We start from the raw sequence: 27,314 nt of genomic DNA on the forward strand, positions 1-27,314 counted from the left end.
AAACCCATGCTGCTATTGTGTGCAAACACACTGGGAGAGGGAACATCTGCAGAAGAAACCAAACCTGGAAAACCAACAGCATCAAACAGGAAACGTTCAGCTCTTTTATCCTGCAGAAGCCACCTGGCCTCTATTCTCCCTCTGACACACACACACACACACACACACACACACATCACATGACTTTACATTTTTTTCTTTTTGTGTTCCTTCTTCTTAACCTCTGACATTGTTTTATTAAAAGTGTCCTTTAAACTGCTGTAATTGTCTACTTATCATTTTAATAACTGCAACAAAATGTCTTAATCCTGCGTGGACCCACACAAATGTCTTAATCCTGCGTGGACCCACACAAATGTCTTAATCCTGCGTGAACCCACACAAGTGTCTTAATCCTGTGCAGACCAAATGTATCTTAAGGGGGTGCGGTGTCCAATTCTGTTTCTCTTATTACTATTTTTATTGAGTCATTTAATTCTCCTGAGCTTTCACTATTTTCTCTCTCTTTCTCTCTCTCTCTCTCTCCCATTCTTTTGTTGCTCATTGAGAAAGGGAAATGATAGAAGCAAACACCTACATGAAAAGAACACCATAGTGGAAATCAGTTTTGCCTTTGTAGAATGAACTAGAACTGCACTGCCAGTCAACAAATCTGTGGAAACTCTGTCCATCATACTGAACTCTTGCTCCATGGGCAGAGATATAGAGAGATGGACTGAGGGGCAGTGATGTTAAAATGCAGATGACTCCAGGTCCCATAGCATCTGGCAGCATACTGATACCCAGCAGGAGAGATGTGTTGGTGCTGCTCAACCAGCCAGCCAATCATGCGCCAACCAGTTGACTAGCCAGCCAATCATGAGCTAACCAGTTAACCAGCCAGCTAGTCATGCGCCAACCAGTTGACTAGCCAGCCAATCATGAGCCAACCAGTTAACCGGCCAGCCAATCATGAGCTAAGCAGTTAACCAGCCATTCAGCAAGTCATGATCTAACCAGCCAGACAATCTTGGGGCAGTTAACCATCCATCCAGCCAGACAGGCCCTTGGCCAGATGAGCAAACAAGCTAAATTCTACTGGTGGATATTTATACTACAGACACATGTCCCGTAGTACTGTGAAGTCAGTTATATAGCTGAGCCCTTTCTCTTCAAAATGCTGTTCTGTTCCACTATACTGATGTGAGGAGGGGCGTGATCGGTCAAGCCCAAAAACACCTTTGCTTCCGTCTTCATGAAAATGAGCAGAAATTGTATTTGATTTTTTGCCTATGCTGTAAACAACAACAACTACAACTACTACTACCTTCTTGTTGTTATTGTTGCACTTTGTATATTAACTCCCCTCCAGTATGAGGTGGGAACGGGGGCTCCTGCAGGGGCCATGGCGTTCCCGTGATGGGGCACACAGGGGGAAGGCTGGGTAGGAGCGTCGTCATTCGGAGGAGCGCCTTGTCTTGGTTCCAGATCGAGGGTGTTAAGAGGAGTGATGGAGTGATGGAACCAGAGCTCACCCTGTTCTTTCTTTCTAGCACTTTTATTTCATAACTAGTTTGAAACGAGCTCAATACAGCTTCTGTGGATGATACGTTTCAGGGGAAAGAGTGGTTAAATATTAATTCTTCTTTTTTTTTTTATTCATTTATTCCGGTTTTTATTTTTCCAACAGAACTCCCACACACACACACACACACACACACACACACACACACAACTCAAGAAACGTCTAAATCGTTTGACAGTTGCCAAAGTTCTTTGCGGCTAATGTTTGCTTTGCTTCTGAGCGCCAGTGTGGGAGGACCCAGAACGGCGACGCTCCGGGAGCCCCGAGCTGCAGCAGGGCTGGGCCTCACCGGCCCCCGGGTGTCTGGTGCATGACTCCGTGATAACGCTCTCGCACAGAAGCTCATATGTGAAACAGCAGGAAGCTGATTTGCCTGTGAGGGAGACAGTTCCTCTGTCAAAGAGGCACATCATGATCAGAAAAACAGAGGCCTGGCCTGGCCACACCGCTCCCGAGTCCGTAAAGAGCTGAAAAAAATGGAAGGGGACGGACAGATGTGTGACATGGCTCCACTCCGACGGTTGGAGAGAGTTGGATGAAAGTGTGTAATCTGTTTCCTTAAATGGTCGTCTTATCTCTAGTCATCAATCGTGTCCTGTTATGACATCCTGTCCAAAGACAGGATGCTAGGTGCTGCCAGACCACTGGTTTCATGAAGGGTGCATTCCTCAGCTTTATGTGAATTTTGGGTGCGCGTGTGTGGGCGTGTGTGTGTGTGTGTGTAGAGACTAAATTCAACGTGGATGTGTGTTTGTGTGGTCACCTGTGGGTCCAGACGCAGCAGGTTATGGTCACTTTCACATGCCGGTTTCAGATTTAAAAATACAAAAACAAGCAAACACTTTGACACTTTGTGTTTGTGGGCAAATGTGTGTGTGTGTGTGTGAATACGGGTGGGATCTTCCCCTTTTGCCAGGAATCCACTCCTCAGTCCGTGCTCCTGACGTGGCATCAAAATGGCACTGGCACTTTTACACACAGACATGCGTTATGTCCGCGTACACATTCATGAAAACAAAGTATGTCACGTCGTCTGGGTAAACGGAAAATTTCTACAAGCGACGTAAACGGTCTTCGTGTGAACCAGAGGATGCATTCCCCTATTAACTACAAACGTGCAGGAAGTCTCCTGTCCTGCACAGATCGCGCTCCCTAGTATGGATGGCGTTATGAGAGTGACTCATCGCTCTTCAGTTCCTCCAGATCCTCTGCTGCTGTTGCAAACCTCTGGACTGTCCGGTCCGGTCGTTCGGTGTTGGTGGGGAATGCGGTGTGGGACCGCTTTATGTGAACGTGGAGCGACCCGGGGCTGCTGGGCTTCGCCACCAGGGCTGGTTCTGTGCTGACTGGTGTCAGGCCGGTGAGGTCCAAGCAGCACAGCACAGATCAGTTACACGTGCAACCAGAATTGGGTGCGTTTAGCCTGCCGCAGTGTGACGGCGCACAGCTATCAGTGGCAATCGTGTGTGGCCGTCTGGTGGGCGTCCTAACCCTGTCTGCTCTTGCTCGCGCGCATATGTGCTCTGGTATGTGAAAGTGTGTCTCTGCTGTGTTTCAGGGGCCGGGCCAGCCCACAGCTCGCCCCGACGAGGAACTGGACAGGCTGACCAGGAAGATGCTCTACGATATGAACAACCCCCCATCGGAGGAGTACTTCGGTTAGTCCCCCTCACTCGGGCCACACACCTCTGTAGAGGGAATGGGGCAGGAATGGCTGCCAGTTTGAGGGAGGGGTAGACGCGTTCACACAGGGAACACACACGTGTAAGCGGATCAGGGGAAAAAAAAAAACAAACCCTCCGAGCTCAGAATGAGGCAAGAAGTCATACTCCGCATTTGTCGTGTGCGTGTGTGTGTGTGAGAGAGAGAGAGAGAGAGAGAGAGAGAGAGAGAGAGAGAGAGAGAGAGAGAGAAAAAGAAGAAGTATGCACTATATGTTCTATGGCACAAATCTGCTGACATGTCTGTAATGACTCATACAGCTGCTTAACATTCACTTGTATAAATACCCATCTTTGGAATCCTCCTCATTCTTTCTTGTTTGCGTACATATATATGTGTGTGCGTGCGTGCGTGCGCTGGGGAGACGTGGTCAGGAGTGTTATTGGCTTATTATTAGCTGTGTGAAATCAGGATGTGGCTGTGCCTTTGCTCGTCTGGTCTGGGACGCGGGCTGGCCTCGTTTGCATGGGGAGCCGGGAACAGGCTGCTTCTTCTCCATCTCACAAACAGGTGCATTTGTTGCTTTGCAGAAGTGAACACAACCCTGACAAATGTGGTGTGTGTGTGAATCACTTTCACTCTGTGTACAATTGCAGCTCCCGTTATAGTGCTTTCCATGACGTGACGAAAGGCTCACTGTGCCCCCCCCCCAAAAAAAACCCGGTGTTTTGGGGGCTTGGGGAGTGAACCCAGCCCTGTACCTTCGATAGGTGCCGCGTGAGAAAGCGCGGGAGGGAGACTGGGTTGAATGATCGGATGGCGCTCGCGCTGACGGCGCTTTCAAGTGTGTCTTTGATTCTTGCTTGGTCGCGTGTCTCTCTCTTGCTCTCTCTCTCTCTCTCTTGCTCTCTTTCACTCTTTAACTCTTACTCACGTCGGCGCTTTTTTTTGGGGGGGGGGGGGTCCTTTTGAACGCTCTCGGCCCCCAGAGCCTCCATCTCCTCGTCTGAACCCAACCTCCGCATCCCCTCGGTGCGCCGCCAAGGCCCCGTCAACCCGTCTCTCAGCCGGAGTCGATGATGAAAGCACGCAGCTGTAACGCGTAACAGCCCCGCGGCCTCGCATGCTCGTGTGCCTCTGCGCTCTGGCCCCTTGCCTGCGGGGCTGTCCGGAAAGCTCCGTGCCTGCTTTGCGTTAGCAGGAAGGGGCGCGGTGGTTGGGGGAGGAGCCTGCCCCAAACGCAGGGAGCCCAAAACAGTCTGGGAACACCCGGGGCGGTCAGGGAGTGGGTCGGGCGTGCAACCGGGTGACAAAGTCTGAGAAGGAAAAAAAAAGCGCGAGATTTGAGAGCTTTCTGTCAGCGTTCCCTTTACTTTAGACCCACGCTCTTCCGGACCGCTCCTTCTCTCGATAATTCTTTCACTCCTGCTCTGTCACTTTTGTTTGTGTGGAAACGTCCCTCACCAGAGACGCGCGGAGCGGACTAAACGGAACGAGACGGCGGAAGGTTCTGCTCTGAAGTCCAGAACCCAGCAGGAACTCCAGCAGCAACTCGGCGTCGCAAACATGTGCAGCAGTGTCTCCGTGCACTCCACCATGTCACTGACTCCTATGCACAACTCACTTTACATATTCAAGTACTGTGTACTGGACTAAATAATTGCACTGTCCACTCATTTTGTATTTGTCCTGTATTTATTATTGTTTATTTAATGTTTATTTAGTGACATTTTTGCACTTGTGTAGCATGTTGTCTGTTGCACTGTTGGTTTTGTGTTGCACCATGGTCCTGGAGGAACATTGTCTCGTTTTTGTTGTGTACTTGTATATAGCTGAAATGACAATAAAACCTCTTTGAACTTGAACTTGGAACAGTGCAGGAGGAACAGTGGCACGAAGTCACACCTGAACCCAACGAGCCAACCACGCCAGATCCCTGGTGTAGTTCGCCCGTAGCATGCCGGCATGCGCCGTGATATCTGTCTAAATGTGGAGTCCGAGGAATACGTCGTCACACGTTTTCGATATCACGTTTTGCATCGAACCCTGACTGTCATCTCCCAAACATGGATACTCCTTCAGCGCCAACCGAACATGGGTGCATCCGCTCGTGTTGCAAGAGTCCTGTCCAGCTGTCCTCTGGGATGTCCTCTAGAAGACGGGCTCATCCCCCACAAAACATGGATCTATCTCTTCCTTCCCTTAGCTGTCCGTCTGCGTGCTGGAAATGGCCTCTCTTCCCCGACGTCCCCGAGATGTTCGGTCAGAGACGGTTCTTCACTGCAGTGCTGATCAAAGTTACCCCCCCCCCCCCCAAGAGAATAGGAAGCCGTATAATTGCAGTACATCGGGTTACATGTGTTCAGGGCTTGTCTTTTTAAAAGGGCTCGTTGGGGGTGCGACTGTTGAAGGGAAACCCCAAAGCTAATAATTAACCAGAAGGCCTTGACGTCTCTCAGCTGCACTTTGCCTCCTCTGTCCTCCTCTTGACGAACTTTTATTGGTGCTGCTAATAGCTTTGATGAGGTTCCCTTCAAGTGGAGGCGTCGATTTCTGCGGTTGAAGAAAGCTAAGTTCTCCTTGCACCTTCAGATGACTGAAAGGAAGACTGCAACTCTCTGGCCGTATGCTGACGGCAAATCATAACACATCATAACAATTACTCACGGAGCGCACACAGGTACGGCGTGGTTCCTCCCCTGTGGTGCTTGCTGTTTGCATAATACAGCTCTATAACTGCTGTAGTTCATGTGCCACTTGATCGTGAGAAGCATTTTTGGAGATTGACACTGCATGAAAAATGTTATATACATATGTGTGTGTGTGTGTGTGTGTGTGTGTATGTATGTGTATATATATATATATATATATATATAAAATATTGTGTGTGTGTGTGTGTGTGTGTGTGTGTGTCTGCGCGGTATCACTCAGGAGCAGTTCAGCTTGCCGTCGAAGGTGGAGTGCCTCGATTCCGAGGAAGAAGGAGCACCCAGGGAGCAACTCGGAACATGAGACACACATACACATGCCCTTGGTTCCCGTTTCCCGATTGGGCCAGGGTGTTGGAATCCTTAGAATCAGCTGGACAGCCAGACCTGCGAGGTTCTGCTTCCCTGCCATACTGGGCCAGGACACGAGGGACCGAGCGATGTAAATGGATCAGAAGACGTTTAGGGGGAGTCCCATGTGTCCCAAACAGAAGTCGGCATGTCCAGAAAGGAAGGAATCGTGCTCGTGTAATAATCAGTGTTCTGAGCATTGTCCCAGAAACGCGATCGAACATGTTTACATATTACGCGCTTACCCTCAGCTGCTTTGTTTTCATTTCGAGGTGTGACTTTCTGAATACGCAGAGAGCTTCCACCCCACCATCCACCCCACCATCTTTTAATGCACCTGCCAGCGAGGTGGTCCCTGGGAAAATATTTTCTCTGACGCCCTGAAGGTGGACCCCGTGGAGGACACATGCTGATCTGTCTTTGTGACCCTACACCTGCCTATGTACCCTCCTCCCCTTGAATGGCCTCATACAAAAATCAGAAGAAGAAAAACATTTTAAAATGTATTAAACATTATTTAAAAAAAAAACAAAACGCTTGATGCCGTGCGTTCAGATCACTGTTCTGTACATACATGTATTAATGCACTGGAGTGTCGAATATTAGGCGAGTATATTAGGCGACCTCCAGCTAGCAGAGGCACCTGTTCCTTAGTACCGTAATGGTGCCTATGGCCTGGGGAGCAGGAACCATTCTGACTGTACAAGTCCATCAGCCCTCAGTGTGACGTTGGACCAGCGAGTGTATGAGCTGACGCTGGTGAGCTGCTGGACCCAGTCAGTCTCCGGATCTGTCTGGATAGGTGCTGCTCATTACCACAGCCATAGTTCGATCAAGTATTATCCAGAGATTTCCAGAAGGGAGTTTGTGTATGTAAAGGATTACACAAAACGTGCTCGCACTCTAAATTAAGTTGCAAAGGTAATGAGAAGTAGTAGTTAAAGTGAGTATTGAGGATTCCAACAGCCTGTGCGCTCACAACTCATTTTGTCTTGATATGAAGCTCTGTGACGGGTTCCCGGGGCACAGATATGTCGAAGACTGAAGGGAAATCTGATTTTCCAATAAAGAATTCTCCTTGACGTTGTAATCTAGCGCAGGAATAAAGGTGCTCGCGGAGTTGCAGGCGTGATTTATTGTTCCTGCTTCTGCGATGGCAGTTGTTCTGGGTTCCCGTTAAGACAGTTTTGTTTGGTTGCCGCGGTAATCGGAGACGGAGAGGATGCTCGCTGCAAGGCTGAGTGAGCTGCGCTGTTAGTCTGCCACCAGCCCAATTTTGCTTTCCGTCAGTCATTTGATAGAAAGCTGAAAGCGTGGATGATCACCTCAGGTTATTTCATCTGGCGTTGTTCAATTACACTTGCAGATTAGCGCACATAGTAGTTTGAATTGTTCAGTAGAACAAAATACAAGCAAGATCTGGTACATCAGCATAAAAATGTGGATGTTTGTATGTGTGTTATTGAATTATTTAACACTGTGCTTGTAAGGACAGTCCCCTCTGAGGGAGAACTGTGACCGTTGGTACTTTGTTCCTATTTCGATGAATACAGATTGTGTTACTGGTTGTGATTGGCTGGGTGTTGGTCTTACTTTAGCCTCTATTTATGAGCTTTAGTCCTGTCAGCACACCCAGAGTGTGAGGGGAGCCCCCTCCACCTCACTCTCTCCTCTTTCCCTTCTTCTCTCTCTCTCTCCTCTTTCCCTTCTTCTGTCTCTCACTCTCACTCTCTTTTCTCTTTCCCTTCTTCTCTCGCTTTTCTTTCCCTTCTCTCTCTCTCTCTGTCTCTCTTTTCTCTTTCCCTTCTTCTCTCTCGCTTTTCTCTTTCCCTTCTCTCTCTCACTCTTTCTCTCTCTCTCTCTCTCCTCTTTCCCTTCTTCTCTCTCACTCTCTCTCTCCTCTTTCCCTTCTTCTCTCTCTCTCTCTCCTCTTTCCCTTCTTCTCTCTCTCTCTCCTCTTTCCCTTCTCTCTCTCTCTCTGTCTCTCACTCTCTTTTCTCTTTCCCTTCTTCTCTCTCTCACTCTCTTTCTCTCTCTCTCTCCTCTTTCCCTTCTCTCTGTCTCTCCTCTTTCCCTTCTTCTCTCTCTCACTCTCTCTCTCTCTCTCTCTCTTTTCTCTTTCCCTTCTTCTCACTCTCTCTCTTTTCTCTTTCCCTTCTTCTCTCTCTCTGTCTCTCACTCTCACTCTCTTTCCCTTCTCTCTCTCTCTCTGTCTCTCACTCTCTTTTCTCTTTCCCTTCTTCTCTCTCTCACTCTCTCTCTCTCTCCTCTTTCCCTTCTCTCTGTCTCTCCTCTTTCCCTTCTTCTCTCTCTCACTCTCTCTCTCTGTCTCTCTTTTCTCTTTCCCTTCTTCTCTCTCTCTCTCACTCTCTCTTTTCTCTTTCCCTTCTCTCTCTCTCTCTCTCTGTCTCTTTTCTCTTTCCCTTCTTCTCTCTCTCTGTCTCTCACTCTCACTCTCTTTTCTCTTTCCCTTCTTCTCTCTCTCTCTCTCTCTCTCTCTCTCTCCTCTTTCCCTTCTTCTCTCCCTTTCTTTCTTTAGTTCTGTGCATCATTCACACAGCTTTATTGAGCCTTGGAGGATTCCAGCTGTGAGACACTCACTCACTCTCTCACACTCACTCTCTCACACTCACTCACGCGCACACACACACACACTCACTCACTCACTCACTCACTCACACACACAATCGCATGCACACACACTCGCAGACTCACACACTGACTCACTCTGGTAGATTTCTATGAGTATTTTTATGAGTAATCATTTGAGTCTGGAAAAGGCCCATTAATGAAACACATATGTACACATATCCATATTAATATGCAGTATGTACACACACATATATTCTCTCTATCTCTCTCTCTCCCTCTCTCTCTCCCACTCCCTTTCTCAATTTTCATTTTCAGTTTACCTTATTGTATTGCCAAAGCATTTACAGCATATATTAATAATATACATACACACACACAGACACACACTCACACACAAATACAGTAGTACATAAACTGCTTCCATCAATCAGTTGTGACCCACTAGAGTGGCCACCCCTTAATGGCCCAGGTTGGACTCCATTCTGGGGTGTCTGCCACCCAACCCCAGTCTGGGCCGTGTTCAGTCATGCAGTCGGGGCCTGAACAGAGAACGCCTCGCACTCCGCCCCAAGCAGGAGGTACGAGAAAGCATGGCCGAGCTGGCACAAAATTGGCACAAAGTCCTCATGCATTTAGACGGATTCTCTCGGCTCCTGGATGAGTGACCTGTACGCTTCATTTACCGTCTTTATTAAGTATAAGGAGTTAAGTATGACCCTGTACCCCTTTTAATGTCTTATCTCGGGATGTGCCACGACATATGAATGTTTCTTGGCATGTCCACGTGCTTGAGTGTGCGTGTGTGTGTGTGTGTGTGTGTGTGTGTGTGTGTGTGAGAGAGAGAGATGGAGAGAGAATGTCACATTCTGCGTGATGCATGTGTTTACATCGTAGCTCTGTAATAAACTTGTGAATCAGAGCAGCATAATTTGCAGAAGCGGTGTTTGATATGGCGACAGATGTTTTTGAATCTCTTCGGGGGGGTTTTTTTGGTGTTTTGTTTTGTTTGTTTTTTGGCCGTTTGACTCGTTACCGTTGTTCCTGAAAACCAAGATCATCCGTGAGGATGCGTCGTGTTCTGCCGCCACTATTTTGGTCTCATAACCCTCCGTTGCTTATGAAGTCCTTACATCCCTGGAATATGTTGTGGGCTCTGCGCGTTTGTTTACACTTGTAGAATTTGTTTCCTAATACGGCGAGCGCTCCATCGGCTTCCATCTCCAGAAAGATCCGCATCCCCTCCCTGCACAGAAAGCCTTCCTCAGTCTAAAAAGTTTGGCCTTTCACCAAAATATAAAAAACAACAACAAAAAAACCCCAAAAACAAACAAACAAAAAAAAACCCAGAAAGTTCTTTGTGTGCCGTCTTTACACGCGTGATGTTTGATTTCCGGAGATGTAAGATCAGAACTGCTGCCTCTCGCGCGCGTGCCCGCGCTCGGCCGCGCGTCTCGCTTTCAAGCGCGCTGTGTACTGCTGCATGGAAGAAAACACCCACAAAGAGCAGCGCGACGGAGGAGCACGAGGAATCCAAACCGTCCTGCCACTCAGATGATCCGCCGCCGCCAAACAGCGGCAGCAGCCTGCCACCGCAAACACATTAGAAATCAATTATTTATGGAGCGGAGAGGAGCAACTTTAATCTTCCTCCTTTATCCAATTAAACCGCCTAACCAGAAGCAGCCTCCTCCGGCTCGAGGAGCGACTCGCGCGGCCTCTTTCTTCTTCCCCTCATTCTTCCTCTCTTTCCCCCCCTCACGTCGGATAAGAGAGAGCAGAGGCTTCTGAGGGACAGCCAAGGAGAAAAAAAAGGCTGTGTAAAGTGTAAATGAACCCCTCCTCAGCAACTCCTTCAGCTTACAAAGAAGCCATTTGAAGTTTTAATATGAAGACTCGCTTTCCACTCCCTGAGCAGGGGGCATGAGGGGGTGGGAGTGATTGGGGGGGTCTTTTATGGTCTGTCTCTGCCCAGTGCTGAGGGACGGACCGGGGAAGCCACTCTACTATATGGCGGTACATGCATAATGGCTGATTTCCGTTATTAAACAGCCCGCTAACATCCTTTGTCATTTATGTTCGGCATCAGTCAGAATTATTAATGCGAGATAAAAATTCCTTTGCATCTAAGGAGACAGAATGCAGCGTTGTGTCTGAGTGATGGAGATAACTTCGCTTAAGTAGTTGAATGAACTTTGACAATATTTAAGTGGAATCAAACATTTGAATTGTTATCCGGACATCAGAGCGAGTGCATCATGAGTGAGTCAAAATGTGTCAGTTATACTGTTGTTATGGACACATTTTTTGGATGCAGCTGTGGACAAGTGACCTTCTCCTCTCGTCTTCTGCCTTTGATTGGGCTTTACATAAGAGCATAGATGGTGTGTGTGCGTGTGTTTTCGTGTTTTCTTATGTAACATATCTAGAGTGGGGGTAATGCCTACACTTTTTATCCTCTACTGTGACTGAGTCATTGAGAGAAATGTCACTCAGCCCTGGGGCATGGACCTGCTGTATAACACACACACACACACACACACTCCTCTCTCTCTCTCTCTCTCTCTCTCTCTCTCTGTGTCATACGGAGATGACTAACAGTTTTTCTTCTTGGTTCTAAAGCCTCAACAGTTTAATCATATTTGCAGTTACCCTCCTGTTCAAGTTGCACATTTTTGCTGCCATGTGCATATGTGGTGTGTAGTAACTTTTCCTTTTATTATTTAGAATAGAAAATAAGCAAAACGTCTGTTTGCCCTTTAAGAGTAACAGAATCTATTGGAGATCTCTTTCATACCCACACACAGAGCTTCATACACTGTGGAGCAGTGGCACAGACAGGACAGAAGCGTCCTGTGAACTTGCAACCATGCTGTGCTAAGCCTCTTTCTCTTTCGCTCTTCTAGACGCTCTCACACTCTGTATCTGCACGTCTCTCTTTCCTCACTGTGTTCTACGCTCTACCTCTCTGCTCGTCTCTCTTTGTATCCCCACCCCCCCCGGGCTTTGGGAGGCCGCGGTCATCCAGAGTCGCTTCCAACTCCCCACTTCTTTCGGAAGTGATTATCTCTGGCTGGCGCCCCCCAGGACACACAGTAGGCGGCAACGTCGGTCCTCCCGTGTTCTCCTCCACCTGTTACCACAACTGCTGGAAGAGCACGCGCACACACACACACAGCCACAGACAGGCTGGTGAAACATGAAACCTTGGTTATGCTTTAGTGATCCACCTGCCTCTCCAGAGGCAGCACGCCAGAATGAAGACATCATAGCCCAAACGCAGGCCTCACTACACAGCCTGTTCTAACACCTTCTAGCAGTGGCCCTGCGATTTGAGTAGAAGAGAATTAAATTGTGTTTCAGTAGAAGTGAAATGGTAGTTCATTTCTACGGAGGTACTATTGAAATCTGTTACATTTTCTTTTTAAAAAAGTGAATTTCAGATTGAAAGAGTAGAAGTGTAGAACTTTTTTATCCATATTGTTAACATTTCCAGGCGGTTTTACACAACTTGGGGGCACCAGAGGTGTCTTTTAAAAAGATTACCTCAACATACTGACAAGGGAAGAAAATGATCTGAGATGAAGGGGTGAGTTACCCATCAAGGCTGTGATATCTAATCTGAAAAGAGAGAGATGCATCTTTTTTCCTTCCCTCCGAGGCTTGGAGCAGGGGCAGAACGGCTCTGTCTGATGCCCCTCCTGCTCGCGTTCGCGCCTCTGAACCGCGGCATGCGTGTAGCCGGAGCAGCAGTCTTCTCTAAAGGCCGCTTTACATGACGCAAAAAGAAAGTTAAAAAAAAATCAATCGGGAGTTACAGAATAAAGTTAAATTAATTCACAATATCTCACATTTTCTTTTTTTCTCCTTCTTCTTTTTTGCCAGATTGTATCTGTCCTCAGATGTGTAAAAAAGAAAACACCACAAGATACGGTTTTAAAGGCCATTATTTCCCGATACCACTAATTAAATTGCTAGCATCATTAATGGGGTTGAAGATATCTTCGCATTGAGTTGGAGACATCTTAAACTCAATTAAAAATATCTTCAACTCAATTAAAGATATTCAAATGCCGTGTGCCACAATACGCAATCAGGACTTTTTTTTTTTTTTTTTTGGTGCAACAGTATCTGCTCACATGCCCTGTAACCCTCAACTCAGTTGCTCAATGCGGCCAAAGTTTCCTTCATCGTGAAAAGTGCAACTGTGTGTTGGCCCGAGCTATACTAGGCCCTTGTTCTGCAGTTCTGTTACGGCGGATAATCACATCGGCCATCGAGGTTGGGGCATGAAAAGTTTAAGAAATAAAGTATAAAAATGAATGAAAATAAATCAAATATATACTGGTTTTTGTAGGTTGATTTGAATTAAAGATTATGTGTCATACATGGTACAAAAAAGCGGTGAAATTCTTAGACAACTGACCACAACCAAATAAGTAAATAATATAAGACTAGAATGTCTAAAAACAGAAAATGGATCATAATAATAATAATAATAATAATAATAATAATACTATAACTAAAGGTGATAGATGAAGTGTAATTACAGTATGTACACTATATATATATATATATATATATATATATATATATATATATATATATATAGACATGACAATGTGCATATCTTGTCATATGTAGGTGGAGCTAAATAGATTGTATATCATACTGTAATGCAAACTTTCTCAGTGTAGTTGTCCACAGACAGTAGTAGCCAGGGCTGTAGTAGACAGCACTGTTAGTGTAGTTGTCTACGTACTGTAGTAGACAGCACTGTTAGTGTAGTTGTCTACATACTGTAGTAGACAGCACTGTTAGTGTAGTTGTCCACGTACTGTAGTAGACAGCACTGTTAGTGTAGTTGTCCACGTACTGTAGTAGACAGCACTGTTAGTGTAGTTGTCCACGTACTGTAGTAGACAGCACTGTTAGTGTAGTTGTCTACGTACTGTAGTAGACAGCACTGTTGGTGTAGTTGTCCACGTACTGTAGTAGACAGCACTGTTGGTGTAGTTGTCCACGTACTGTAGTAGACAGCACTGTTGGTGTAGTTGCCTACGTACTGTAGTAGACAGCACTGTTAGTGTAGTTATTCACAGACTATAGTAGCCAACACCTTTAGCTGACAGATGCTGGGTGGTGTTTGTTAGTATCCTATTGATCTCCACTTTCCAAACAAAAAAAAAGAACATTTCAGAATTTGTACTCACTCTGGACTACATTAGAGGACTGACCTTATTAAATGCCTTAGATTTCTTCAATTGTAGGGCAACTGATCACTTTACCCTTTTTTAAATAGAAAAAAAATCACAACACTATAAAGGGGTAAATTCCCTTGAGATTCTATCAACCTAACTTTAGAAGTGCTCCTCATATTCAGTTTCATTTGACATTGATTATGAAGTCTTTTATCCATCAGACGCACGATTCTAGATCAGATCTCTGTAGAGAGCCATCACTGGTAGGCAGAAGAGTCACCCGCTTAAAAACCGGGGGGGGGGGGGGGGGAGGGGACATTCTAGTCTTTGTGCTTGAGAGATTGAATTAACATTGAGCCAAAAGAGTTTTTAATATCGCTCGGTTCTGTGTCCATAATATTTGACCCATGTGTTTGCCATGTTACCAGTGGTATCTTAGTGACTGAGGTACTTAACTAGTCACCAGAGGGTTGCTGGTTCAAGCCCCACCACTGCCAAGTTGCCACTGTTGGGCCCCTGAGCAAGGCCCTTAACTATCAATTGCTCAAGCTGTACTCATAATTGTAAGTCGCTTTGGATAAATGCGTCAGCCTTAAAAAACTTGATGCTAAGGCACTCCACAAGTTCACGGGTGAGACGTTTGCACTTGGAGATTCTGCATCCGTGCTCATTAACGTTGCTTTTTTTATTAAACGGTGTCATCTCCCGATTCTTCTGTTAAATCAGTCCTCATCAGTCATTACAGCTGCGCAGTCCTCCTCTCCCTCTCACACCCAGTGCTTAACTGTGGAATATGCAGTGAATGACAGCTTGAGGAAAGATATTCCCAAACATGTGCATATATTCACAAGTTTCAGAACGCTTGCTACAGTGTCACTGTTTATGATTATACATGTTTGTTTGTGTGTGTGTGTATATATATATATATATATATATATATATAATATTTTAGTATATATTTGTGTTTGTTATTATTATTGAGTTATTATTTACAAAGTTGCGTGCGTGCGGCGTTCCCTCCAGGCCGCTGTTCCAGCTGCGGAGAGAACGTGGTTGGAGAAGGCACCGGCTGCACCGCCATGGATCAGGTCTTCCACGTGGACTGTTTCATTTGCATGGCCTGCAGCTGCAAGCTAAGAGGGAAGCCTTTCTATGCCGTGGACAAGAAAGCGTACTGCGAGCCCTGCTACATCGTAAGTGGGATCTCTTTTACACACACACACACACACACACGCACACTCACACGCACACACACACGCACACATACACTCACACACACACGCACACACACACACACACGCGCACACTCAAACACACACACACGCGCACACACACACACACACACACACACACACACACACACTGAGAGTCCCACATTCCTACCTACAGAGTCTAAAATTACAGGGAGAAATTACTGTGTTGAATTAGCTCCTACCAATCAAATTGAACTGGGAGTTTAATTAAGAGTTAACATTAGTTAACATTAATATTACCATTACCAGTAGATCTTGATAACTCCAATTGTGTGAATCCTCTCACACACACACACACACACACACACACACACACACACACACACACACACACACACACACGATTAACTAATAACACTGAGTGTGTTATTACAGACTGGGAAAGGAAAGACAGCTCTCATTTGTATGCTCTTTGAAGTTCTCCTTTCTTTCTGATCTGAAAAGTTTGCCACAGTCTTTACGAATGCAGATAGCAGTGCAGCAGCAAATTTGTTACAGTTTACCTCTCGTAATCTCTCACTTCTCCCCAAACTATCGCTTGCATGGTTCCTTTCTCCCCATCAGTTAGCCTGTAGTCAAATCCATAGAGATTACACATACCGAGCGCTCCTATGCAAAGGCCTGAGCACTGCATTTCACTCCATCTCGAAGTTCATCTGATAAGGGCTCACTCAGGCAAATTGCATGTGAGATGTAATGCAGGTATTAAAATCACATTAAATGCCAGATAGGATTACTCCCCTTTGTAGATTGGAAACCGAATAATGCGCCTGTTTCTTGCCTCCATGCTCTTTCTTCCTTGTTTTGGTCACCGAAAAATATTTGTTGAAATTCTCCTATTTCTTCAGCTGAAGTCTAAATAGGTTCCAGTAAGACAGAAAGCTTCATATATTAGGGACATAATAATCTTATGAGATGTTTTTGGCTCACTTGACCAGTGCTCGGGCATGTACAAAACAAGTCAGCAGTGAGATGCAGGGTGAGCTGCATTTCCGTTCTTGTTTTAATAGCCATTCACGTTTTCTCTGAATGATAGGTGAATGTGGTTGGGTCTGTGGTTGCCCCCACAGCCACGCCCACTCCAACACCAGTGTTTATGGCAACACCCAATCCAGCAGTGGCGTGCGTTTGTTTTCCCAAAAAAAAAAAAAGTGCAATAATGCATTCCAACAGCCTAGTGTGAGAAACTGTGCCGTCACACACATGATGTCAAAAAGCTCTTTCACGCGTCCTCTAGAGACCGCATGTTTGGAGGTTCTGTCACTCACTGCAGTTTACACTGAGGTGAGGAAAAGCCAGGTCTGACCTCAGCTCACCTCGTGTACCGGCGTATTCAGTAAGAACATTCACTGTTGGCTAAAGCAGGAGCCCTTGGTCAGATTCAGTGTGGCACGGTCTTTGTGGAAATGGATTAGCCCTTTGCGTGCTGTGATGAAAATTCTGAACATTGAAGCTCACATACGCTAGAGAAAGTGCTCGACTCCAGAGAAGGGAGTCATTCAGAAGTCCATTTCATGTTGCAGCTGGACAAGCACATCTGCAGAACCGCTTGCTGACTTTGGGTTTGTTTGTTTTGTTTTTTTTCTTCTTCTTCTTCTTCTTTTTCCGCCATACTACGTGTTCTGGGCTCATCGGTGTGGTCAGCACGTGCTGCCCAGTTTCCTCTGGTGAACGCGTTATGGACAACGTGAAGAAGCATTCACTTCCCCTTCTGCTACACCACTTCCCTTTAAAAAAATCTGGAGTATTACTAAAATTAGTTCATACATCAGTGTACCAAACTGCACATTGTATATGACTATGTAAATTAGGCTTTACATCAGTACATATGTTCCTCTGACAAAAATGGTTCTTTCCATAAAACCCCCCCCCAAAAAACCCCCAAACTGTTTTGCTTTTTTTTGATTCTTTGTTAAACGTCCAGCAGCTGAATGGCAATATAAAGGTTAAATTGCATCATGGGTAATGGATGCAGCGGTCTACCAGTTCCTGTGCATGAGGCTGCTGTATGGCTGAGAGATTTCACCACCCTGTTTTACTGCTAACTGGCGGAGAGAGGATGAGGAAAACACAACCATGTCTGGGAGAGGCCGCACCAAAACCCACCAGGCGTTTCCTTGACGCCTGTGGAGAACCAGGGCTGCCGAACGTGCTCAGGAAATGGCGCCAGCCTTCAGTTTGTCGTCCCCGCCGTCGGGCACTGGCTGAACGGGAGGGAATGAGACGAGAGAAAGGGAGCAGAGTTGAGGGTTGATCTACGTGTTTCGAGCGTTCTCTGCCATGTTGAAGATTACGTTACGACGCAGCTGTGCGGATTTTTAGCTCAAACAGGTGGCTGACGAGGGATCGCCAGGGTGTCTGTGGGGGTCCCCACCTTTCAGGGCCCTTTAAACTGAATGAAACTCTCCAGGCTGTCTAATTACTGTCATAGAGAGATTCCCACATTCTGCAGCCACGGCACTGGTGCTGTTTCTCCTGCCTTTTCCCGGCTCACTTCTTCCGGATTCCTTTTTTTTTTTTTTTTTTTTTTTTGTCAACAGACCTTGTAACCTTCACTTACCAAAGTAATAAACAGGAATGCAACTGGACTCAAAGCCAGTAGTTACCTTGGCAACTACAAACATCAATACAGTGTAATTGCAGTAAGTGCATGCCAAACAGAGTAATTGAGAGCACTTGCACATGTGAGTTGTGAATATGTGACATCGTGTAAGTTGTTTTTTTTCCTTCTGGTTTGCCTTGTGCTTGATGTTGGGTTCACTGTATAGTTATTTTTGTCATGGTGTTCGTTTCCAGGCTGCAGTGTATTCTAATTGTTTGTGCCATCATTATCTCACACTTGTTCGGCGCACCGTTTGCACGTGCAATTTAAACAAATGCAGCCCTGAACAATATGGCACAAGTGACTCAGGCCATCACCTAAATCAACCCCATCCAGCTGCACTCAGCCTGATTGTAGTTGTCTTTTCTGGAAGTTTTCCAGCTCAGATCCTGTGCACTAAAGAGGGCCGGGATAATTTAAGAACTTCACTTATGCATTTCATCAGCATAAATGTACTTCTGGCACAAGATCAAAAGGATGCGGAGAAATCTGAATTTCTTAATGAAAGTAATTTCTTTTTCTCTTCTTCCCATCCTCGGGGTCGTATGCCTCTGTGTGATTAGAGTAGGAACGTGAGACGCGGGTCTCTGAAGAGATGTGGCAACCCCGCCCCCCCGCCCCCGGTGAGCCAGGGGCCAGGCTCAGAACCAGGCTGCCGAGTAGCTCTAGGAATCTCTGAGAGGAAGGCGCGAGACCCAGATTATTTATTGATGCGGCTATTTGTCTGCCGCTCGCACTGTGCGACAGCTGCAGATCCGCGATGCTAAAAGCAGAGGCAGGACGGCGGCGTGACCGTGCGCCCGTCTAGACGTCGGGGAGGTACTCTAGGTCTGCTGCCCTTTGTCTCCCATCGATTCAAAAATACGTCTGCTTAATATTCATCCGCTTGTTTACACAACGTTTAAGATTTTTGGCAGGAATAGGATCTCCTCTGTGATTTAGGTACCCAGTAGATATAGTTGTGGTCACTGAGCGCGCACACGCACAAAAGCATGGCACTGCGGGACTTTGTTTAGTTAAACAAAGCAATATATTATTGCAATCCAGTAATATTTCCCTCCATCTTCAAATTGGAAACTCTGATATAATCTATTCAAACGAGAGCTTTTGCATATTTTTTCAGGACGGCCCTCGTGCTGCACGTGAGCTTCCGTCTATCTGAATGCGGCCATTTAACGCCATTCATTCCTTTTAGTAACGGACAGGCGAGTCGTCCCCCCCACACCATCTCTACCCGTCTGGTCCTCTTATCGCTCATGCCCTCCAAACCTCTGTGTCACTGCCGATCCGCTGAGAATCGGCCTGATTGTCTGTCGGGCTCTTTTTCCCGCCCCCTGCACAAAGGACTCTTATCGTTGCTTGTTTGAATGCAGCACAATGGAGACAAACTTGTCTGCTGCTCAATTAATCCCCCATTTTGCATGAAGTGGTCTCTAATCGTGTCGTATTAGTGTGGCGACACCGGTTGTGCTTGTTTATTCTTTAGTCCCTTTTTGATGGCCAGCAGTCCCTGTGGGGTGCCTCAGGACTCACTCATGTTCATTATTTGGTTCTAATGACATGGAGGCGGCTTGAACGCGCTACTTACAATAAAATAAAAATTTAGCCAAGCTGGCCAGTCAAGAGGATGATGCTGATTTGACCGCTCAAGATCAAGATCGTAAATATGGTGTAAATATGTTTCTGGTTAGAAGGTGATCTACAGAAGAATTATAAATATGCATTATAGCCTTGATGTTGACTGCAGTCGGTCCCTGGTGAAATTGCTTATGATGGAAAGTCTGTTCCCTTGGTGAGCATTAATCTCTGAGCCTCATACACTTGACCGGTCTTTACGGTTTGCTCCATACAGACAAGAGAGTTGTAGGAAGCGTACATAGTTTTCCAAGAAGAATGTGAAGGGGCCTGTTGTGGGGTTCGGTTTTATGTAAACCCTGCAGCTAAATATCTCAAGTCAATCAGCGCAAAATAATCACACGGGAATTGGACATCTGGGAAACACACACTCGGTCGTTTCCGTCCTGAATTCGGCACCCTCCCTGACCCTGTAATCCATCGTGGATTGGGTCCATGAGCCACTGGATTGAATCACCGCTGGTTGAATCACTGCTGGATTGAACCACATTTGGACAGTTGTTGCTTGGTTGCCTTGATTAACAGGAAGGCTGACGGCAGCTTTAGGGGACGGTGTGGCAGCGCTTCAACATAACCGAAACGAAGCGTGCTTCATGTCACAATTTTACCCTTATTTTACTCACGCGACACTCAAAGAAGCATACGGCCACGTTGTGTGCGCCGTGCTCGGCCCCACGGAAGGGTAGTTCAGCAGACTGCCCGGCGAAGAAGACGGGGGGGTAAATTAGCATTCATCAGCTGCACTGAGGTTGGAAAGCTCAGCACAGACGGACATCGGACGCCGCCTTTCTGCTCAGTCTCGAGTTTGCCAGCAAAGTATCAGCTTTGACATGTGTTTACTGTTCTACATAAATATTTAAAAACAGAAAGAAAAAAAAATCCCCCCCCCAGCTCCCCCAGGGCTTTGTGGCGAAACCCCTCATAGGCCACGCCCACTGCTGACTGTGTTCGTCAGTTCTCCTACCACATTCTCCCAGCCTCCCCTCTGCTGACACAGACTGATCCCAGCGTCCAGGGGCTCGGGGTGGTTTTCGCAGTAGTGCGAGCTTTACCTTCGCGCAGGAACTCTCGGCGGAACTGTAGCGGCTTCGCCGCGGCTCGAATCGTCCTGCTGCTCAACTGCAAAGTGCACACAGCAGAGCGGCCTGGGCCGCGGAGGACAAATGTAAAGAGTTAACGTTGCGAGAGCTCACGCTCAAACCTCGTCCCCGACCGCTACCCAACAGGAGCTGTAATTTTCTCATTAAAACAATCAGACGGAATGACCCCAGTGGTGGGGGTCTTAAATCGCACAGAGGCAGTGTCGTCGTCCGCCTCCCCCCGCAGCACGGATGTCTATGACGCGCCTCCTCGATCTGAGATGGTCCCTGTGCGTTTCAAGCAGCTGGACCCAAGATTTCCGCGGCACCGGGGTTAATTACGGACGCGAGGAAGCTGCATGTTTCTGGCACCCTCTCCCTTGACTTTCCTGCCCGCATCGCCGTTGCTCTGCCAAGGATCCGACATGACCGCTGTCAGAGCACTTAACTGCCTCAGGCGTTTAATTAATCGCAGATCATAATTTGCGGTAAACGAGCATGTTTAGTGCTGGCCCCCTCTCCTGCGATTATTCAGACCTAGACAACCTGCTGGATGGAGACTGGCTGAGATAAGCATTCGAGTCCCTCCAGCTGATTTACTGCCGTGGATAATGAGGAGAGAAACGTGGCCTCCGCTGTGAGGCTGTGCGCTATCGGGAGGAATAGTTGACTCTGAGCTTTTCCGTCAGTTGAGAAGATATGGCAAGAGATATGATTCACCTCTGTGACCACTGCAGTGTGTCCTTATGAAGCACACAGGTAACTTAGGTTGGTGTGATAACGTAGGTGATGTTCTTGGGATCCAGACTTAATTGCATGGTTTATCTTTTGAGGCTCATGTTCAATTGAGCTCTTTTGTGACGTGGTGGTACTTCTCAACGATTTCGCCTTCCAATTTAACAGAACAAAGGTGCATTGTGAGGTGAGGCCTCTCAATCACCTGTAAAGCCCTGTGATTGGTCTTTATCATGCCCTCCCACTCACTGTGCCTGTTTCAACTTCATGTGATTTCTACCTCAGAGAGAGAGAGTTCTTTATTGGTGCAGAGAAGAGGTCTAATTTACACAGCTTTGCGCTGGCTTTGATGTTGCCATTGGCTTCGTGCGGTGGTATTTGTCATGGTGTTAATTTTACGGAGCACTTCTCGGAGTCTGTGCTTGGGAAACTGTTGATATACATTCTTGTGACAGGGAAATATCCCAGCACCCTGTTTACAGAGGAGTCATGAGAGAGAAAAAAAAAAGAAGTTTTCCCTGGATTCAGAACGGGCCTTCGAAGGAGAAAAGAATATCGCCATCGTGTCGTGCCTGGAAATCATTAGCTCTTATTACTGATGCAGCAACAGCATTAGACAGCCCATCATTAAAATAGTGGTGTGTCACTTCACTGGACAGGCTTGGAGGTGTGCAAGGATATTACCCTGGGTAGCAACGCGACAACGCCCCCTAGCAGTGGGTGTGATGCCATTTGCACGCCAGGCTGTTGGAAGCGGTTGTCGTCTTCGGCGTGATTCTCACAGTTTTCCGGGTAGCATGTCTGTCACATGAGGTCCCACCCTCTGACACCGCTCAAAGCCCCATCCCGCCCACAACCCCGGGGGCTACCACGGCCCCCGGAGGACGACGTAGTCGACGTATTCGCTCCACTTCGGAGAAGAAAAAAAAACATAAAAAACCACGCCGTCCTCCTTACCAACAAACATCTGTCATGGTTAATCACGCACATGCGGCGCACCGAAGCAAAACTCCGCAGCCTGAGAACAGGAGCTAGCCTGAAGTCCCAGTATCGTGAGAGTGGGAGGCCCTTTCATCTGCGTCCCCGTCCTATCTCCCCTCTGTGATTGGACCTGACACGACCTCCCACCCAGCAGTCAGCCCTGCCTGACGGATGGAGAGGCGGCGGCACGCGGAGCTTGTACACCTACCCGCCCTCCAGTCTGGAGCTCGGTCTCAGTGCGGCCCCTTCCCTGGCTCGCCCAGCGGTAGCCGCGTGTAGCTGGCTCTCTGAGTAGACGTGTAGGGCCCCCCTCCACGCACCCCCACCCCAGTGTGAGGAACACATCAGCCCTATACACGATCCAGGCTTCCTGCCCACCTCTGCTATGAAATATTCATGTGTGTCTGTTAGCTCACAGAGCTTCTAATTGAGTTCTGTATATTTGGGGGTGATTAGCACACAGTTGTTCCTCAAAGGAGAGTCCCAATTAGATAGTACTTGTGTGAGTTAGATTGCTGTAGGAAAGTTTGTGTGTGTGTGTGTGTGTGTGTGTGGGAGTGTGTGCGCACGCGTGCGTGCTTGCATGCGTAGGAAACCTTCTCCGTGTGTTTGTGTGTGTGTGCATGCGTGTGTTTGTCTGTGTGTGTGTGTGTGTGTGTGTGTGTCTGAATGTCTGTAGCACTTTAGCAAGTTGCATTGCTCAGTGCTTGTATGTACGGTCTGGATCTTTTTAAGCAACTCTCAGAAATCTGCCTTTGGTGACGCTCCAGGCTGGCCAGCACTTTGCCTTGAGCGCCGCTGCTGGGCGCGATATGGATCGCGCTTCGTTTTTTTTGTTTGTTTTTTTTTTTTTTTGCTCAGGCATTATTTTTATCCCATGTTTGCCGCATGAAAGGCAGAGCATGTTAACCTTACACCTCGGGTTCAGAAGTATCCTGCCCCGAGGCTTACCCGGGAGAGAGCCAAGCAGGCCCCGGACGAGAGCTAGCGCTCCAGTCTGCTAGAAAGACGCCAAGCGCTGTGTCCAGAGGGGTCGTGTTCTGCTGCTGTGCTGATTTCCAGGCAGGAGAGGAAAGGAATGCAGCGGAGTGGAGCTGATTCAGTGTCAGTTAAATGTCTTACATGCGCTAATTTAAAGTTGCTTAGTTCAACAGATTGTTTTTAAGTTGGGTGGGTTCTAACTTGCTGCGTATTTGAAGTATGACACTTATTCTGTTTCAGTCTGGTTTGCCTCAGTAGATGAAGACCAGTGGTTTCAAACGATGAAGGCTGTGCTTTAGATCAAAAAGGTTTGGCCACCAAAGAAAAGCGAGAAGGATGGTGTCCCTGGCGCGGTGCCATTCCTCAGTAGGTCTTAGTGGCCTGTTTGCTTTGTTTCCTGAGCCAGTGTGAGTGGGTTGCCCAGAGAACCTCGCAGATCTGTCGGGGACTCTGTCTGTGTTTCTCTCAGTACTCAAGATTGCCCTCCCAACTTCTCCCACTTTCAAGGTCCCTGTGCAGTCTCTTTTGTCTGTCTGGGATTTTACAAATGCACACACAGACACACACTTATTAGTACGTGCACACGCACACGCACACCTAGACAAAGCCTCATCTACAACTGCCTGCCCTTTTCGTCCCACCTTCGTTGCCCTTCCCACAGCTCATTCTTCTCCTGTTCTATACCATCTGCCCACCTCAGCCAGAATTCAGCCCAGGCCAGAGTTCAGCCCAGGCCAGAGTTCAGCCCAGGCCAGAGTTCCGCCCAGGCCAGAGTTCCGCCCAGGCCAGAGTTCCGCCCAGGCCAGAGTTCAGCCCAGGCCAGAGTTCAGCCCAGGCCAGAGTTCCGCCCAGGCCAGAGTTCCGCCCAGGCCAGAGTTTAGCTCTGGTCAGACTTCAGCCTAGGCCAGTGTTCAGGTCCTCCCCTTTCTGTTTGGTTTTAGCTCTAAAAGCAAGACAGGAAACCTCAGGAAGGAGACAAGAAGGTTTAGTTGGGTTTTGAATAGCAAACAGCAGGTGTGAGCACAGTTGCTGAGTAACAGCAAAACTTCAAATCTTTATGCAGTAACCTCTGACCTTTCAGCCACCATTAAAATACACCATGTACACAGTAAATGCTTTCCCCTCTTTTTTATAAGATGACAGATGCAGGTAACCCAAAATACTTCATCTGAGATACTAGACAGCAGTCCATTTGGCCAAAATTCAAATATCCGTGATGACAGTAACGATTCTTTCAGGATTCTTTTTCAACTTACTTTCCAGAAAAGGGGTGAAGACATTTTAACATAAGCTGCAAAACAAATCCATGCAGCCAGCAGAGCACCATGGGAACTCCGGGCATCAGAGGAGATGTTCAACGAGCTGACAGAACTTTGCTTAGGTACACAAGCCAGTGCAGAGCCATGACCGCATTCCAGATGGAAGGGAAGAGAAGTTCCCCCACAGATATCAGGCTTATCTCCTCTCTCTCTCTCACACACACACACACACACACACACACACACATACACACACCCGCGCACATTTATTGGATGGTGTACTGGTGGTAAAGGTTTACATTTGAATGCTCAGTCCTCCGTGACCGGTTTCATGCCTCTGTACGGCTGTGAAGTGCTAAGCTGGTGTCAAGCTCGCGCGCCTTCGCTGGCTCTCGCGTGGCCACTCCGTTCCTGTCCGAAACCCTCCGCTCGGTCGAGACACGGCACGCCGTCGCCCTCTGCACCGGGCCAGGGGAAGAAGGCCCTCTGAAAGGGCAAGAGGGGAAGGGAGAGAGGAAGAGTGCGAAAGAGAGAGGGAAGAAGGAAAAAGAGAGAAAGAAAGATCAAGGGGAAGAGAGAGAGAAAGAGAGAGAGAGAGAGAAGGAGCGATTGGGTACTTTGTCAGGAAATTGAAAAAGCAGTGAGGCAGATGAGAGGCTGTGATTGACTTCGGCACACTCCACACGGCCCTCCGCTCAGCGACAGGCTGCCTGACCTAAATTCACTTTACCTCATCTGCCTAGACGTTTGTTTAGCCTTCTGGGCAAACACTTAGAGAAATGCATGAGGGAGGGGAAAAAATGGATACATGTGCTTGAATACATTTTAGAAGCAGAAGGGGCTGATGCATGAGCATTCGCAGACGTCTAGTGCCCTCTAGTGGCCCCTGGGACGTTCATTGAACGTGCATTAGGGGATTTTCCTAAACCTTTTTATTATTTTTTTTAAGTTGAAGTCAGCAACTACGGTGTGTGGATCAGAACAGCTTTGACTTCATCACTTCTACAGGAGTGGGGGCTGGGAGCTGTGCTGAAGTGGTCTCTCTTCAGATGAGATGGATGATTAATCCAGTTTCAAGTCTTGGGAGGTGCAGCATAGCATGCTAAGAAATATGCTGTGTGTGTGTGTGTGTGTGTGTATTCTTTTGATCAGGGCCACACAGATACAGACTGAAGAACACTGCAGGTGAACCTGCGTTTGACTTCTTGTCTTGAGGCTGCCATGAATCTATTCGGATTGTGTGTGTGCGCGCGTATACACACACACACACACACACACACACACACACACACACACACACACACACACTGTCACTCCCCTTCTGCTCTCCCCCTCTGGCCTCCCTCTCTGTCGGAGTTGAGGCGAAGCCCCTAGGGCCTCCAGCGGAAAGCTCATTAAAAGCCGTCGAAGTGAGAGAGTAATGTTGATTTATATTCCGCTCTTGGAAGAAAGACGAGAAATTATGACCCGGTGTACTTTGCAGCTTCTTATGAACCTCAGCCTCCTTCTCTAGGAGGCCTGTGAGCTGAACTCCCCTGGGTCGTCACCGCTGTTTGAGACTCCATACGGGCACGCAGAGCCCCTTCACCAGCTCGCAGTCAAACGCCCTCTGACCCGAGCCTCGGCCCAGCGGGAGAGCAGCTCTCGCCGAACTCTCCTTCTAGTAACTGCCGTCTGCGCAGAGGACACAGTCCTGCACGGCGTGCCTTTTTTTGCAGCGTGTGTATCCATGGTAATGGCAGTGCCAGCAAAGGGTGGCGTCTGAGCGCGTGCAGAAGCACGTTTCTGACGGACAGGCCTGGCCGCATGACGCAGCTCGGATTGGCTGCGTGATGAAGGGTAGCGATGACGCGCGCGCGCACATGCGCGCACACACACGCACACACTTTGAAAACGTGAGGTGGACTGTGCGAGACACAGTCTCTGTGCCAGTCTCTGTGCCAGTCTCTGTGCCAGCGTGGATATATTGAAGCCACTGAACCTAAAAGAGAGATCCAGAAATCTCTCTCTCTCTCTCTCTGTCTGTCTGTCTCTCACTCACGCACACAGAACAAATAATCAGTAATCATTTGTCCGAGAACTAGATGTCTGGAAATGACAGCCCACATGACAGTTTCTCTGTTTGCAGTAGCTGTGTGACTAGTCAGGAGGGGAAATTGCATTATATATTAAACATGTCCCTAACAGGCCTGCAGCTCCAGGTGGACATTACAGAGAGGGATGTGTGAGTAGGGCATCCACCCAGGCTGCGAGTTGCAGCAAAACCCTGCAGTCATCAGAAAGCGGACATATTTACTGTCCCGCTTGCAGCAGGGGCCTGGAGCGGCTGAAAGATTGCTTTGTTTACGAGCCAGAGAGCGCCCAATCGGATCACCCGCCCTCCGCGCTTTCATTTACAAGATCTACTCCTCGTCTGACTCTGCGAGACAGTCGAGGGGAGCGATGAGGTGTCGACGTCCACCGGAAGGGACCAGAACGGTGGCTTCTCGCGTTTCTGACACAGGAAAATGGGTCGCGTGGCAAAAATCATTCCTGTTGCGCGAGGATTGTGAGAATTGTGCCCGTGCGCTCTTGGGCCAGTACTGTGGCCGGTCCCTTTACCCACGATTCATTTGGTCCTGTGTTCCAGCCAAAGAGCTGATTCAGTAAAAGTGTACAGGGAGGGCTTTGCTTTCTCTTCCTTCCCTCCCTCTCTCTCTCCCTCTCTGCCTATC

General features: G+C 47.7%; 1 protein-coding gene across 9 annotated transcripts in view; it reads left to right on the forward strand.

Moving 5' to 3' along the window:
• The window catches only part of lpp (LIM domain containing preferred translocation partner in lipoma), a 120,759-nt gene that overhangs the window by 91,295 nt on the left and 2,150 nt on the right, over window positions 1-27,314 (forward strand). For 8 of the 9 annotated variants that reach the window (XM_035524541.1, XM_035524539.1, XM_035524546.1 and 5 more), the window contains 2 exons: window positions 3,123-3,222; window positions 15,099-15,268. In XM_035524541.1, coding sequence (XP_035380434.1) covers window positions 3,123-3,222; window positions 15,099-15,268 — 270 coding nt within the window. Of the gene's footprint in view, window positions 1-3,122; window positions 3,223-6,157; window positions 7,849-15,098; window positions 15,269-27,314 lie in introns of those variants that run through there. The other variant, XM_027007729.2, reaches the window with a different exon arrangement.

Source organism: Electrophorus electricus, chromosome 3 (assembly GCF_013358815.1).
Source record: "Electrophorus electricus isolate fEleEle1 chromosome 3, fEleEle1.pri, whole genome shotgun sequence".
NCBI lineage: Eukaryota > Metazoa > Chordata > Actinopteri > Gymnotiformes > Gymnotidae > Electrophorus > Electrophorus electricus.